Below are 13,473 nucleotides of genomic sequence, written 5' to 3' on the forward strand. Positions count from 1 at the left end.
AAATCACATATTTTATGTTAAATTATTTTCTTCTTAGTTCCCTAAACCTGATAGCAGAGGTTTTATCTTGTGTGCTATCACACACATTCGCTCTTTTCAGGTCCATCACAGGAATTAGATCAACTACAATCTGCTTTGTGCCTTAAGGCAAGACCTCAAATACTTCTAGGTTCATTAAGTAAGAAATTTAAACCATCAAAACATAAAATAGCAATGTGTAGACACATTGGATTATTTTATTTTCAAAATTAAATGTTCTGCCAGTAAAAAGAAAAAAAAGGAAAAAAAAAAAAAAGAAGCAGCATCTTGTAAAACTCCAATCCTGCAATTAGTATCATGTGGGCAGACTTCTGCATGGGCAGATCTCATTGCTGGTTTGGGGACCAACACTCCAGGGCTGCAAACACTTAAACAATGACTTATCTTGACTGTTAAGTGTAGGCTTGCTGAAATTAATGGTGCTTTTCATTGCTGTACAGTTAAGAGTGTGTCTGTGTGTATAAAAGATGGAGTTTCAGCTTTTTAATTTCATGATGAATGAAGGAATTATTCATACGTATTCTACAAAAAACCAAACTAAATTTCAAAAAGTACTTTTCTACCTCCACTACTTCTACGAAGTTTTTTCTTCTTAGATAACCTCTCCACCACTTCTGTATCAAAGTTGCCATTTTGCTCAGATATCTAAAATGAAACATATTAACAAAGTAATTAGTTTTTCAGACTTCAGACCTATTAAGTTTTCATTATAATAAAAATAACATACAGTGTATTATGCATCACACAAACCACCACCACAAGCATACTTTATGCATATACATGTATATATATACATATACATATATACATATACATATATACATATGCACACACACACAGACACACACAGACCATTATATACATATATTTATTCATACACACATACTTTTGGTTTTGGAAAATATGGGTTACTGTAAACTTGCCTGTATACGATTAGAAAAGTTTAATGAAAAAGCCTTACAAATTTAATTTGCATAATAAATTGTTTCATTTTCATGGTTTTAACCAACAATTCTGACCAGTTCAGAATTTTTTCTGTCACATGCAACATTTTCACATACCATTACACCATTATACTATTTCATTATACCATTTTTAACTATTTGACAAAACCTACTGACACTTCAATTTTTAGATACTTTTTCACTTTTAGACACCTTTTTTTCTTTTAAAAAATTACACCCAGCTTAATTGTGAATATTTACTGTGTCCTTAATTAATTAATTTTTATATAGATATATATGTTACTACTAAAAATTTCATAATTGATGTCACATAAACTTTTGCAGAAAATGATTGAATCATTACTTTGGGAAATGGAAAAAGTTGTACAAGGGATTATTCATACCACCTAACTACAGACATCAAACTTGTAAGCCTGCACTGCACTCAGTGAAGGCAGTCTTTGGATAATTCAGAACACTGAGAACTGGCTACATTGAGACTGTGGTCCTAAGTAAGTCAGAGACAATCAAAGAATTATAGAATCAATCAAGGTTAGAAGAAACCTTCAAGATGATCTCGTCCAATTGTCCACCCAACACCACCTCTAAATCATATTCCCAAGTGCCAAATACAGACATATCTTGAACTTCAGGAGATGGTGACTCTGCCATCTTCCCAGGCAACTCATTCCAATGCCTAATAATTCTTTTATTGAATTTTTTTTCTAGTATCTCATGTGAACCTCCTCTGATGCAGCTTAAGTACATTTCTTCTAAGTGTACATAATGACTGCAGCCTATCTTCCTATGGGGGAAATACTAGCCATTAAGTAGCAAATGTTATTTAAGCTAATAATTCTTTAGGTTTCATACAGTAGGTCTGGATGGTGTATAATTAATTCCAACAGCCAAGAGGTCAAACTAAAAGGTGTAACAATCCCTCTCCCTCAACTGCCCTGTTTTTTGAAAATACAGAAGTTTGAGCAGATGAGTTTGGCCAGCTGGGCTTATGACATAAAAAACGGAAGAAGGCTTTCTGGGAGAATGGACCAACCACAGTTTCCAGAAATTTGTAACAATGTTATAAAATCATGGAATCACTAAGGTTGGAAACTACCTCCAAGATCAAGTCTGGTGTTGATACAGCATTTCCCAAAACAAAGCTGGTGAAGGGCCTTGAAGGGGAGTGGCTGAGGTCACTTCTGTTCAGCCTGAAGGAGACTGAGGAGAGACCAGTGCAGTCCACATCTTCCCAACAAGTGGAAGCGGAGAGGCAGGCACTGATTGCTCTCTGGTGACCAGTGACAAGGAGGGAGGGCTGCAGCTGTGTTGGCAAGATTTACATTGGATGTTAGAAAAAGTTTTTCACTCAGAGGGTGGTTGGGCACTGGAACAGGCTTCCCAGAGAAGCAGTCACAGCCCAATTCTGCCCGAGTTCAAAAAGCATTTGGACACTGCTCTCATGCACATGGTATGACTCTTGGGATTGTCCTGTGCAGGGCCATGAGTTGGACTTTGAAGACACTTCTGGGCCCTTGCAACTCAGGACATTCCATGTTTCTACACAAAAAGTCTCTGAAACAGCAGATCCAGGGGATATCTAGTTATTTCTTTTTCTCCCACTTATAACAAGATTTCTTAAACAATACTGTGCATCTATTCTGAAGATAATTTCTGTGCTTTCTAGCATCATGACTTTTTAATTGTATACAGATCTAAAAGTCAAAAAATTGTTATTTCTTACAATGACACAGCATATATTTAGTCCTATTGAAAAACTGGGTAACAGTTATTGCCTTTTTTTTCCAAAATGCTCCAATTTTATTAAAATCAAGTAATACCATGAGAAATTTTGAGGAAAAATTCAATGCTGAAACATGGATTACTATAGGCTTGATATACTACCTCAGATAGGCTCGGACACGGCATGCTCGAAACCAGCGCTGGATCCTGACAGCAGCTTTGTACTTTGTTTTTCTGTCTTCATCTATAGCTCTGAAAAAATATAAAAGTAGTAATATTTCTCAGCGTGGTAATCTAGAAACAAAGCAAAAATATTATTCTAAATATGTTTTATTGTTGCAGCTTGGGATCCTTTTCACCAGGCTTTTCACTTTTAATTCTAGATCAGTGCTAGTGCAGAAAAATTTAATTTACATTAGTTGCATAGTATGCAGGTAACAAAGAATACTGCAGCTTGTAGAGGATGTAAGTTTTGGGAGTGGGCATTTCTTATTCCCATACAATAGATACATGTCAGCATGTCACATGGACTTCTTCCATTGTAGGTGAAATATGTGGATAATCCTTTAATGATAATTAGGCCTGAGTTACGTTAAAAATCACATAACTGTATAAAACTGTGAATCTACAGTGTTTGTGACAAAGCTAAAAGTCATGTAAGGAAGACCATGAAACTAAAAGAGATTAAAGAAACATATTGTCAGTCTGGAGGAGACTTTTCAGAGAGTTCAGGAAGAAATTGTTACCATTATGAGTTTCAATGCTGAGGGGTAGAACTCAGCTATGAGATCTCCTCTAGCTTTTATTCTTCTTTTGTTTGTTTCAAAATGTCAGTAACTGACAAGTCTTTGAACTTAAAATTAAATTTTAATTTTTATTGATTTTTATTCTTTCCCATTTTTATTAGGAACATAGTCACCAAATTCTTTCATTTGTTACCTGACAAAAAATAACGTTTAGGTTACTATTAGTTAATTTTCTTAACTAGCTCTCCTAATAAAGTTTCATGTCAACATTAATTGCCTCAGTAAATACCAACAAGATTATTGTTTATCTGATAAATTAGGATTATCCTCATTATATGTCTGAAAATGAAATGAATTGCAGATTTACTACCAGAGATCAAGAAACATTAGCTCCACTCATTTTATATCATCTGGTGCAGCATGTGCTCTCAAATCACATTAAATGGGCACAAATTTTCACTGTCTGATCTGCATCAGACATTCTCAGTGCCTGAAAATTCTGGGAAACAAGCCTTTTTACCTAAAAATGAATAGTTTTCAAAACTGGCTAGAGAGTTTTCTTGTTCCTTTCCTGTGCAGCTTCCTAGTCTTCAACAGGAAGCAGACACCTGCAGAATAATTTTTCTTAGAGGAAAATTATTTTGATCAAAAGGCTATGAGCAATTTGGCCCTGGACCGGCAGCCACAATTACAGCTTGGAAATGAGGGGTATATGGGACTGGCCATGTCAGAGGTGCCAGCTCCAAACCCAGTCCTACCCACTTGGCAGTGACAAGAGTCTTCTGGAAGAGCAGAAGCCTTCTCCTCTCTTACTCCCTGATAGATTTTTCCTAGTTGCCATTCAGTCTTGCCTGGCCAGGACGAGAGAGAAGTCCTTGTAAAGTTTATTGAAACAAACCAACAACAGAGTTGTTTTTCTCACAGGATAGTTCCACTTCTGCCTTGCCAGCAGAAGTGTTTCTAGGTGGAAGCTTCTCAAGCAGATATCTGCCCTTTTGATCAGATTGCCCAGTTGTCATACTGCTTGAATTAAGCTCTTGAGAGTCACAGATACTTCACAAAGGCTGTACTGAAAGTTTAAAAGGCCTACTCAAGCACCTGACATACAGATACTACAGTAAATAAAAGTAGGTTCTTGAATGAGTAGAGTGATAAAATTGTGAAACACTTAAACAATGAATTAATGAGTCTTGTATAATCTTATCCTTATGCTAAGGGTTTTTCTCAAAATGCAGGCTCATGGTGTTCTTGCACTGTGGCATCGTTGGACAAGTTCTTCCCTAGAAAGGTTCTTTCCCTAAATTGCCAGCTTAGGACACCTTATATGTCTCACATAAACAGAGTTCTGCATAAAGCACAACAGGAATGTTATTAAGATCAGAAAAACATTACTAAGACTTGTTGCTGTGCTGGGCTCTTTGAATCCTCTCATTTGCATTCCCAGCTGCAAATCTGAATTTTCTGAAAATAACGGATCATAGCCCATTCTTAAAAGGGAAACAATTCATTTTTGGAGAGCTCTGCCAAAAAAGAAATCCCCAAACAACAATCATGCTGCCCTCCAATGGATTTCCAGGTCTGGCTCAGACTGCTCTTTCTAACCTGAGATATGTGAAAAACAAGCATAGCCTCCTGCAACTGACATTTGTTTAGTGAACTGCTGTGTGTACAGCCACAAGAGTATGAGTGAAAGTTCAGGCAAAGAACAGAAAAACACAACACTGTACATGCAGGCAGGACTTGATCTCTGTAACTTTCAGTGATGTTCAGGAGCTTTGTTATTCATGCTAATGATGTTGTAATTAGATTCAAAAATAAATGATTCATTAATTAGTGAACAAAAAAACCCACAACTGTGCTAAACATGAATGGTGTTTTTTTATGTTTGAGCTTTTTCATTACAGATACAGGAACAGTGCAGCTGAATAAAAGGATTTATGGGACAAATCTCTGCAATATTTAAGTAAGTCCTACAACTTTCAATTTCCAAAAACCTGGTCTGGGAAAAGTTGGCCACCACCATTCTGGGAGTCAGAAAACTCGGCACAAGCCATCCCAGTTGGTGAGGACAAGGGTAACAGATCTGATCTGATCTCTTTCAATTAACTTTAAATATATATATATATTTAAATATTAAAAAATAAGTAGTGTCTTTTCAAGAGGACAAACGTCCAGGCACAGTCACAGATGTGAGCCACGAGAGCAGGGACTCAGCGCTGGGCCCGCATGTCGAGGGACGCTCAGGGAAGAGCAGCACCTCTAGGGCGGGACAGAGGCGGGAGGCTCCAGAGGCGGGACCGGGGAAAGGAGGTCGGCTCCCGAGGAGGGAGAGGGCGGAACTTGCGAGGCTCGGCCCGTTTCAGGATTTTACAGAGGCTCCTTTTCCCTCAAAATTATCATGGGGCGGGAGGAGAGTGGGACACTCAGTGTTTTCTGTGTATAAACGGCCCCTTAAAGACGCTGCGCCACGTCTCATCAGATCGCTGTGGAAATATTGGGGAAAAGGCGATGGGTTGGTGCTCTCGGGAGGGATTTTAAAGCGAAATAGTTTCACAGAATCGTATAATCACAGAGTGGGTCAGGCTGGGAGGGAGCACAGTGGGTCATCTGGTCCAACCCCCCTGCTCAAGCAGGGTCATCCCAGAGCACAGGCCACAGGATTGTGTCGAGACGGTTCTTGAATATATCCAGTGAGGAAGACTCCACACTCTCTGTGGTCAACCTGTTTCAGTGCTTGGTGACCTGCACAATAAAGTTGTTACTCATATTTAGATTGAACTTGCAATGCATCCAGTTTCTACCCATTGCCATTTGTCCTATTTCTTGGCACCGCCGAGAAGAGCCTGGTCCATCGTCGTCACACTTTCCCCTCATATACTTAGAGACACGGACGAGGTTCTCTTTCACTCGTCTCTTTTCGAGGCTCAACAGGCCCAGCTCCCTCAGCCTTTCCTCGTAAGAGGGGTGCTCCAGTTCCTTAATCATCTTCATAGCCTTCCACTGGGCCCTCTGCAGGAGCTCCGTGTCTCCCTGGTACTGAAGAGCCCAGAACCAGACAGTTTCCAGGGGAGCTGCCTCCATCGCGTTGCCGGCGGAGAGCGGGGCCCGTCCGCCCCAGCCCAGCATAAGGCGGTGCATCCCGCCCCACCACCGGCACGGCCCAAGTACCTGTTCGTAAGGAAATACTCCTCCCGGAGTCCCGCTAGCCTCTCCTGAAGCCGGGCCAGGGCGGCCATGCTGGCTCGCTCCTGCCGCCCGCAAGACGCTGACGCCATGGCAACGGGACCGTCCCAGTGCGCTCGAGCGCGGGGGTGTCGCTGCTCCCGGCGGCCCCGCGGCGCGGCACGGGCAGGGCTCCGGGGGCAGCGGGAGCTCCGCGAAGCTGCACCCGACCTGAGGCGAGGCTGCTGGAGGGCACGCGGCAGCCCTCCAGCGGCCTCCGGCAGCGGCCGGGTCAGGGAAGGGAAGAGGCGAGGTGGTCGCGTCCGGCTTCCTCCGGTGCCGCGGCTGCTTCCGGGCTCTCATCATGGGGGACTGAGGAGCAGCGCCGGTTGCCCGCGCCCTCCCCGCCCGGCCCGAGCCCTCCCGCTCTCGGCCCCCGCCCGCCTCCCCTCGCCCAGTCTCTGCGAAGCGGCGCCAGCCTCCTCGGGGAGCGGCCGGGGGAGGCGCCGGGTTCATGTTCCGGGTCGCTGAACCTACCCCGACCCGAGCTCAGGCGGCGAGGAAGAGCTGGTAAGCCCGGGGGGACAGACGTGCCCGCCGCCCCTGCCCGGCCGCGGGGCCGCTCTCTGCCGGAGGGGGCCCGACACCGCCTCCGCGCCACGGGCGGGCCGTGGGGGCGAGGGGCCGAGGGCGGGAGGGCTCGGGCCGGGCCTCCCCTCCCCGCTGCGGCCCCTTTCGCCGGGGGAAGGTGATGGAGCCCGCCCCAGGCCCCCGGGGACGCGGCGCTGGAGCTCCGAGAGGTGCCACTGCCGTGTCGCGGCGGCTGGACGTGTTTGTGAGCGAGCAGCGGGCTGCAGGAAGAAACTTCCACGCCTTGTTGAGAAACGGAGAGTGGGCGAAAGATGAATCAAAACTTTTGTCCCAAGCTTAGTTAGGTTTTCCTGTCTGTTTGTGCTTTTCCAGTAGTGGTAGGCTCTCTAAGGCCTAAAGCCCTTGCAGTGTGTGCAGCTGAGCGTCCAAGGCGGTGTGTGTTTCCTCCTCTAAAGCTTTTCTGCTGCAAACCAGGAATCAACAAGTGCTGCTATAGCCATCGAGCAGGGGAAGTATGGGTAGTTCTCCTGCAAAAGAAGTTCCTAGATTTACTGTTTTATGTAATTCCTTATGCTAGCATAGTAACCTCAAAGACCATAATTTTTTTTATTGTAGCACTGTAAAGAAGGAAGGCGGAGTAACAAAATAGAAAAGCTCCATTCTGTTAGGCTGTGCAGATATAAAGACTGGTAGTGGAGAGACTTGATGGAAGCAAGATGTTCCAAGCAACCAGCTGGAAACATTTCATTTTTTTCCCGAAATCTTTGGTATCTTGTGACATATTTGGTATCGACTGGTGTATGTAGCTTTTCTCTTGTTTCACTTATTAATGGGAGCAAGGAGGATTGTGATGGGGTTTTGTTTGGGGTGTTTTTTCCAAAGGTTGATAACATCTTTTAGAGGCCATGTTACCTGCACAGATACCTGCTGGTAGATTTCCCAGCTGAAATAGACTTGAAATAGATTTCCTTTCATCTTTTTCTTTGTTCTTTTCTGGGGATGGGGAGGAAGGGGGGAGGGAAAGGTTTAGTGCTTCATTTCTCCTCCACTTTTGCTGATACCACCATTTTTTTCTCCTATAGGTATTTTTTCTGTGTTTTTCTAAGTGAGAAAACTGTCAAAGAGAGATTTTATTTGCCCATCTGCTAATTATTTGCTAGAACAAGTTTTCTGGTGTTGCTAAGCATCCAAATTTGCCTGGTGTAAATATAACAATTTCTGTTTGTGTAATTCAGAATGTTTCAGAGAACAAGGTATACTCCAGTGGCACAAGTATTTTTATTTCAGTGTTAATGCTGCATACAGTGGAAACATTGCCTGAGACATTCCAAACACATATCTGTGTTCTGTCAGTCTTCACTATTCATTTGACCTGTCATTTGTCTTCAAATTTTATTATTTTGTGTCTACATAAAGTAATTTAGTTCCAGAGGCTTCTAGAGTAGCCCTCAGCAGCATGAGGTGTAGGCATATTTTTCTGTAATTGTCATCATACAGTAATGATATTACTTATGCTAGTACACTGCTCAGAGGAGTTCACTACAGAGGAAAATATTGAAATTTTGTCCATTAAAAATCTGACCACTCCTTGGAGCTGCTCTCTTATTTTTCTACACAAGTTATTTCAGAAGCTGTCTGTTAAAGGAGGCCTGTTTGAGTGGGATGCAGGAAAATACTTTTTACAGTGTCTAATATTTGATGTAGAAAATTAAGAACTTGTGCTTTCTAAAGACATTAAGATCCTAAAGAGGTTCAGAACATCCACAGAGTAAAATTTTTCACTTTGGGTGGTAAAGCTCCTTCAAAGCAGAATTTTTTTAATTGTGAGTTCACATGGCAATTTAAGAATAGTTTGCAGTTTGATACTTGCTGGGCACTCTGATTCTTTTGATAATGACTGTGGTGCTTTAGTGTATGGCCGTGATTTGACAGGTCATGTGGTTTGGCACCTTGGCAATTAATTAATGAAGTCATACTTCTGAAAAGGGCAAGCATATCAGTAAATGGCAGCAATGGGATTGCAAGAATTGCTCCCTCTCATGATAAATTGCTCCAAATCTCATTTCTGGCTGACCAATTCATTTGTGTTAGAGCCTTGTTAAATGTAGTTCATGTCAGCATCTTTCTGACTGTATGCTATTGCTCTGTACTGAACACTTTTTCACTGTTTAATATGGGTAGACTGATAGTATTTATTGTTGTGCCTTCTGAGATAAGCAGCAGTTTCAGAAGAGTCAGATGTAATTACTGCAAGTTAGCCTGGTCTTAATTTTTAGGGGGATCAGCAGTATAATAGGTGATAAAATTCCATAATTCCTGAAATACTTTATATTGTATAGGACAGAATGACAGAAGTGGTCATCTGGTCCAACCTCCCTGCTCAAGCTAGGTCATCCAGAGCACGGGGCACAGGATTGTGTCCAGATGGTTCTTCAATACCCCCGGTGAGGGAGACTCCACACTCTCTGTGGTCAGCCTGTTCCAGTGCTTGGTGCCCTGCACAGTAAGGAGGTTCTTCCTCGTGTCAGGAAAATCCACAAATGCCAGTGGCTTATGTCCACAAAGGAGACAGAGGAGTCCTGCAACTTCATTCGAATAAAGAGAGAGAGAAAAAAATGTGTCCACCGGGGCACACACCCATGGCATTTTCTAGAGGTTTTGGAGGGTGCAGCCTCCTTATATCCTCAATTCCTTTGCCCCCTTCCTTTCCCCATTGTCTGAGGCACTAGGAAAGTACAGCCTTCCCAAACTGCCGACCACATATTCCCCCCTTGAACCTACTATTTTGCCCCAAAGTTCAGAAACTTGGGCTTGTGCAGACCCCCACTTGTTTGTTTCAGGAGCCAAGCTGCCTGGGCTCTGCAAGGAACCTGCTGCCCACAGTTAGTAGAGACATTAAGCCCCTTTTCAAAGATGTTAGCATCCACACCTTCACCTGTAAAATTGTTTGTAAAGACATTAACTTTCCTCTCAATCTCTCCTCTTCTTATTTCTCAGTTTGTCTTCACAAACTCTAGTTATTATTACCTTAACCCTTTCTGACAACCAGGGACATTTGAAACACACCCTCCCAACTTTTCCACGTCTTGTTTCTGCATCAGGTGTGGCAAGTAAATACAGGTAGCTCTTATTCCCTGCAGTGGTGGTTGATATAGGGTGGAAAGGATGGCTTTACATACCTGGTGGTCCAGCAGATAGTGCCAAAGGATATAACTAGGTGTGGATGTGGAACTGGATGCTTTGTCCTCCTCTTAGTGATGGCTTTTTAATGACAGGAAGTTTAAATAGTCTAGGCACAGCTTCAGTTTCTGCTCATAGAATCATTAAGTTTGGAAAGACCTCTGAGGCAGAGTCTGTTACCACAGCACTGCCACATTCACCACTAAACCTTGTCCTTAGGTGCCACATCCACATGGTTTTTGAACACTTTCACCAGGGCTTCCACCACTTCTCTGGGCAGTTTGGTTCAATACCTGGCCATTCTTTCCTAATTTTTTTCTTTGTAATGAAGAAATTTTTCCTAATATAAAATTTTTCTAAACTTCCCCTGGTGAAGCTTGAGGCAATTTCCTCATCTTGTTACCTAGGAAGAAGGGAAACATAAACTTCTGTGTAACAGAGGTTTATCAGTGATTTCATAATCTACCATAGTCTCTTGCCAACTTTTTAATAATTTTTTACTTAATTATGTTGCTTTGTTTTGCTTCCCCCTTTGTGTGTCCCAAGAGCCATGATAGTTCTCTTTTTTGAATCTGTAAATTCTTCAAGTAAAGCAGTGAGATTTATCATGTGCTGCTCTCTTCCAAATACTTTCACCTCTTCAATCCAAATTTCAGTCATGCTCATTAATAAAGCAGAGCTCTCAAAATCAGTGCTTCTAGGGCTTTGTGAAAATAACTTCTGAGGTGGAGAAATGGGATTCAAATTAGTACCTACTGAAGATAAAGGTACTCCGTGGGTACAGCTGAGACATCAAAGAGTCTGTATGGGAAAAGATTATTGGAAGTTGGGTTTTTTAATCCCAGGGTTGAAGGAACTATTTGATTTCTCTTGTGCTTTTAGCTTGTGACCAAGGTGGTTTGTGAGGGAAGCAAAACTCATGGTTCTTTTTGGAATTGATGAAGCACAGATGCAGCATGAATTTAGCTGCAAGAAGCCCCTGTCCTGTTTAACAGGAAAACATATAGAACTAGAAAGTAAATGTAAATTCATCTGTGGGTTTGGCAAGATGTAATGCCTCTTAAGAGTTGTGCAACTAAATTAACTTTTCCATCAGTGTGTGTTTGTTAAATATTTTGTGAGCAATCAGAGCTCTCCATTGTTATGTGCTTTAGGTGTGAGGTGAACACAAATGATTCCTAATTTTCACTGAAGAAGTGAGTGCCCATTATTTCCATTTGGATTTTCAGTTTGAGTATTTATACTGAACAGAAGCTGTGATCTGTTTTGGAGCAGGTGAAAGCAGTTGTGCTTTCCCTGCAAACAGGACTTATATGGTCTGTTCTGGTAAGGGTTAGAGAGGAAATGGGTCAGCCTCTGGTGAACTACATTAAAATTGCTTCAGATAAATGTAAAGGTCAGTGTAGGCAAACTAGATTTTCTTGTAGTAAAGTAGGATCCTCTCCTAGTGAGGACATTACAGTTTATTGCTAGCTGTGGGCTGTTGCTGTAACAGCATTTTTATAGCCTTATGTGAGTCGTGCTAAACTGTGGCTCATCTTAATATTTTATGTACCTCAATATGTTGTTCTACATTCATTGTTACAACCTTTGAAATTTCTTATCTTACTGAACACTGCTGATACTCACGGGTAATGTCCTCAATACTTTTTGTAGTTATTTTTCAACTTGTTTCAAATGCAAATATTTTTGTTACAGTCCCATCTGCAGCAATGATTAAAATTGCTTCATAGGCTTGACAGCTGGTTTCAAAACTGAGTTTGTCTGATAAATAATGCTATAATAGAAATGTGCTCCTGAGTTTTTGGAGATAGAACAGTTAATCTGAAATCTATCTGGCTGCTGCTACCTTTGGGGTTTTTTTTCTTCAATTATAGCAGGAGAAATGAGAGCACCAATAAAATTAGGCAAAAGAGATTTTTTGGGTTTTCAGGAGAAGGTCTTTTAATGTGGACCACTGGCATGTTGAAAGTGGAATGTGAATAGAAAGCTGAAGTGGTTTGTATTTGCATTCTCAATCTATTGCAAAGAAGCTTGCATTGTCCCAAATTGATCAAGTAATTATTGTAATCATCCTAAGGAGGCATGTTGAAATAATTAAAATATTAATTTGTCTGATCTGTGTAGGAGGTGATGCAGTTATGATACATTTATATTATACATGGGACCATGGCTGCAGTTTTTAGGGCAAATAATAATTTGCTCTGTACAAATCTTAATTCAGGAGTTTCAATGAATAGACTTGATATTCAGTAGAAAAGATTAATTGCAGGAATGCATAATATTCAAAGTCATAGTTTGCTGGAAGTGAAGTCCCTTTACTGCTCAGAGTCATCTAAGAATCTTGTTATCCCTTTACTTCAAAACACTTGAGGGATGTTCACTTTTCTTGAGTTTCATCTTTTGATCTGAAACCATGTATACTGCAGTATTTTGGGAGGAATTCAGGGCAGGTTTCATTCAGGTATAGATCTCAGAACTGGATGTATTGTGTTTGATCTTGAAGTATTTTGCAACTAAGGCAATTTAAACCACCATACTCGTGCCATTATCTGGAGTAAATTGGTATGTCCACTCTAGGAGCTACATTGATTTTAGTGACATAGTTATCCATACAGATTAGGGATACTGAATTGAAGGAATTAATCATAAATTATGGTGCAAGGCATTAGTGTCACTGTCTTCTCTTGCCCTTTTGCTTTGTGCTGCAAGATCACTAAGAGAATGGGCTGCGAGAGATTTATATAAGTTAGTTCATATTCTGGCAGGTTAGCAGAAATCTGTTGATTTGGAGAGCTAAATCTGGGTTTAAGCCTACAAGTTCATGTTTTAGTGCACCTCCACTTCCGTCAGTTTGCCATAGATGCAAAAGTGTGTGGCAGGAAGGGCTGGGCAGGTGTTTGAGGGAATTGGTGTCTCACACTAACCCAAATGTGCTGCCATTTGTCTGTTGAGGTGTTATGGCTTCTGTAAAATGAGTGCAGAAAAGCCCCTTACATCTCTCGGGCATGTCACTTCTGATATGTGCGCCTCTGGGGATTGCCTGTCCTCATGGGGATCTAACAGGA

General features: G+C 41.7%; 2 protein-coding genes across 2 annotated transcripts in view; one reads left to right on the forward strand and one right to left on the reverse strand.

The window, feature by feature from the left end:
* The window catches only part of SPATA17 (spermatogenesis associated 17), an 85,565-nt gene extending 78,524 nt beyond the window's left edge, over positions 1 to 7,041 (reverse strand). The window contains exons 1-3 of the mRNA XM_030946425.1: positions 6,641 to 7,041; positions 2,889 to 2,978; positions 603 to 684 (exon numbers count right to left, since the gene is read on the reverse strand). Coding sequence (XP_030802285.1) covers positions 603 to 684; positions 2,889 to 2,978; positions 6,641 to 6,747 — 279 coding nt within the window. The 5' untranslated portion in view covers positions 6,748 to 7,041. The remainder of the gene's footprint in view (positions 1 to 602; positions 685 to 2,888; positions 2,979 to 6,640) is intronic.
* The window catches only part of GPATCH2 (G-patch domain containing 2), a 119,572-nt gene continuing 113,035 nt past the window's right edge, over positions 6,937 to 13,473 (forward strand). Inside the window, exon 1 of the mRNA XM_030946424.1 lies at positions 6,937 to 7,204. Coding sequence (XP_030802284.1) covers positions 7,149 to 7,204 — 56 coding nt within the window. The 5' untranslated portion in view covers positions 6,937 to 7,148. The remainder of the gene's footprint in view (positions 7,205 to 13,473) is intronic.

Source organism: Camarhynchus parvulus, chromosome 3, assembly GCF_901933205.1.
Source record: "Camarhynchus parvulus chromosome 3, STF_HiC, whole genome shotgun sequence".
Lineage (NCBI taxonomy): Eukaryota > Metazoa > Chordata > Aves > Passeriformes > Thraupidae > Camarhynchus > Camarhynchus parvulus.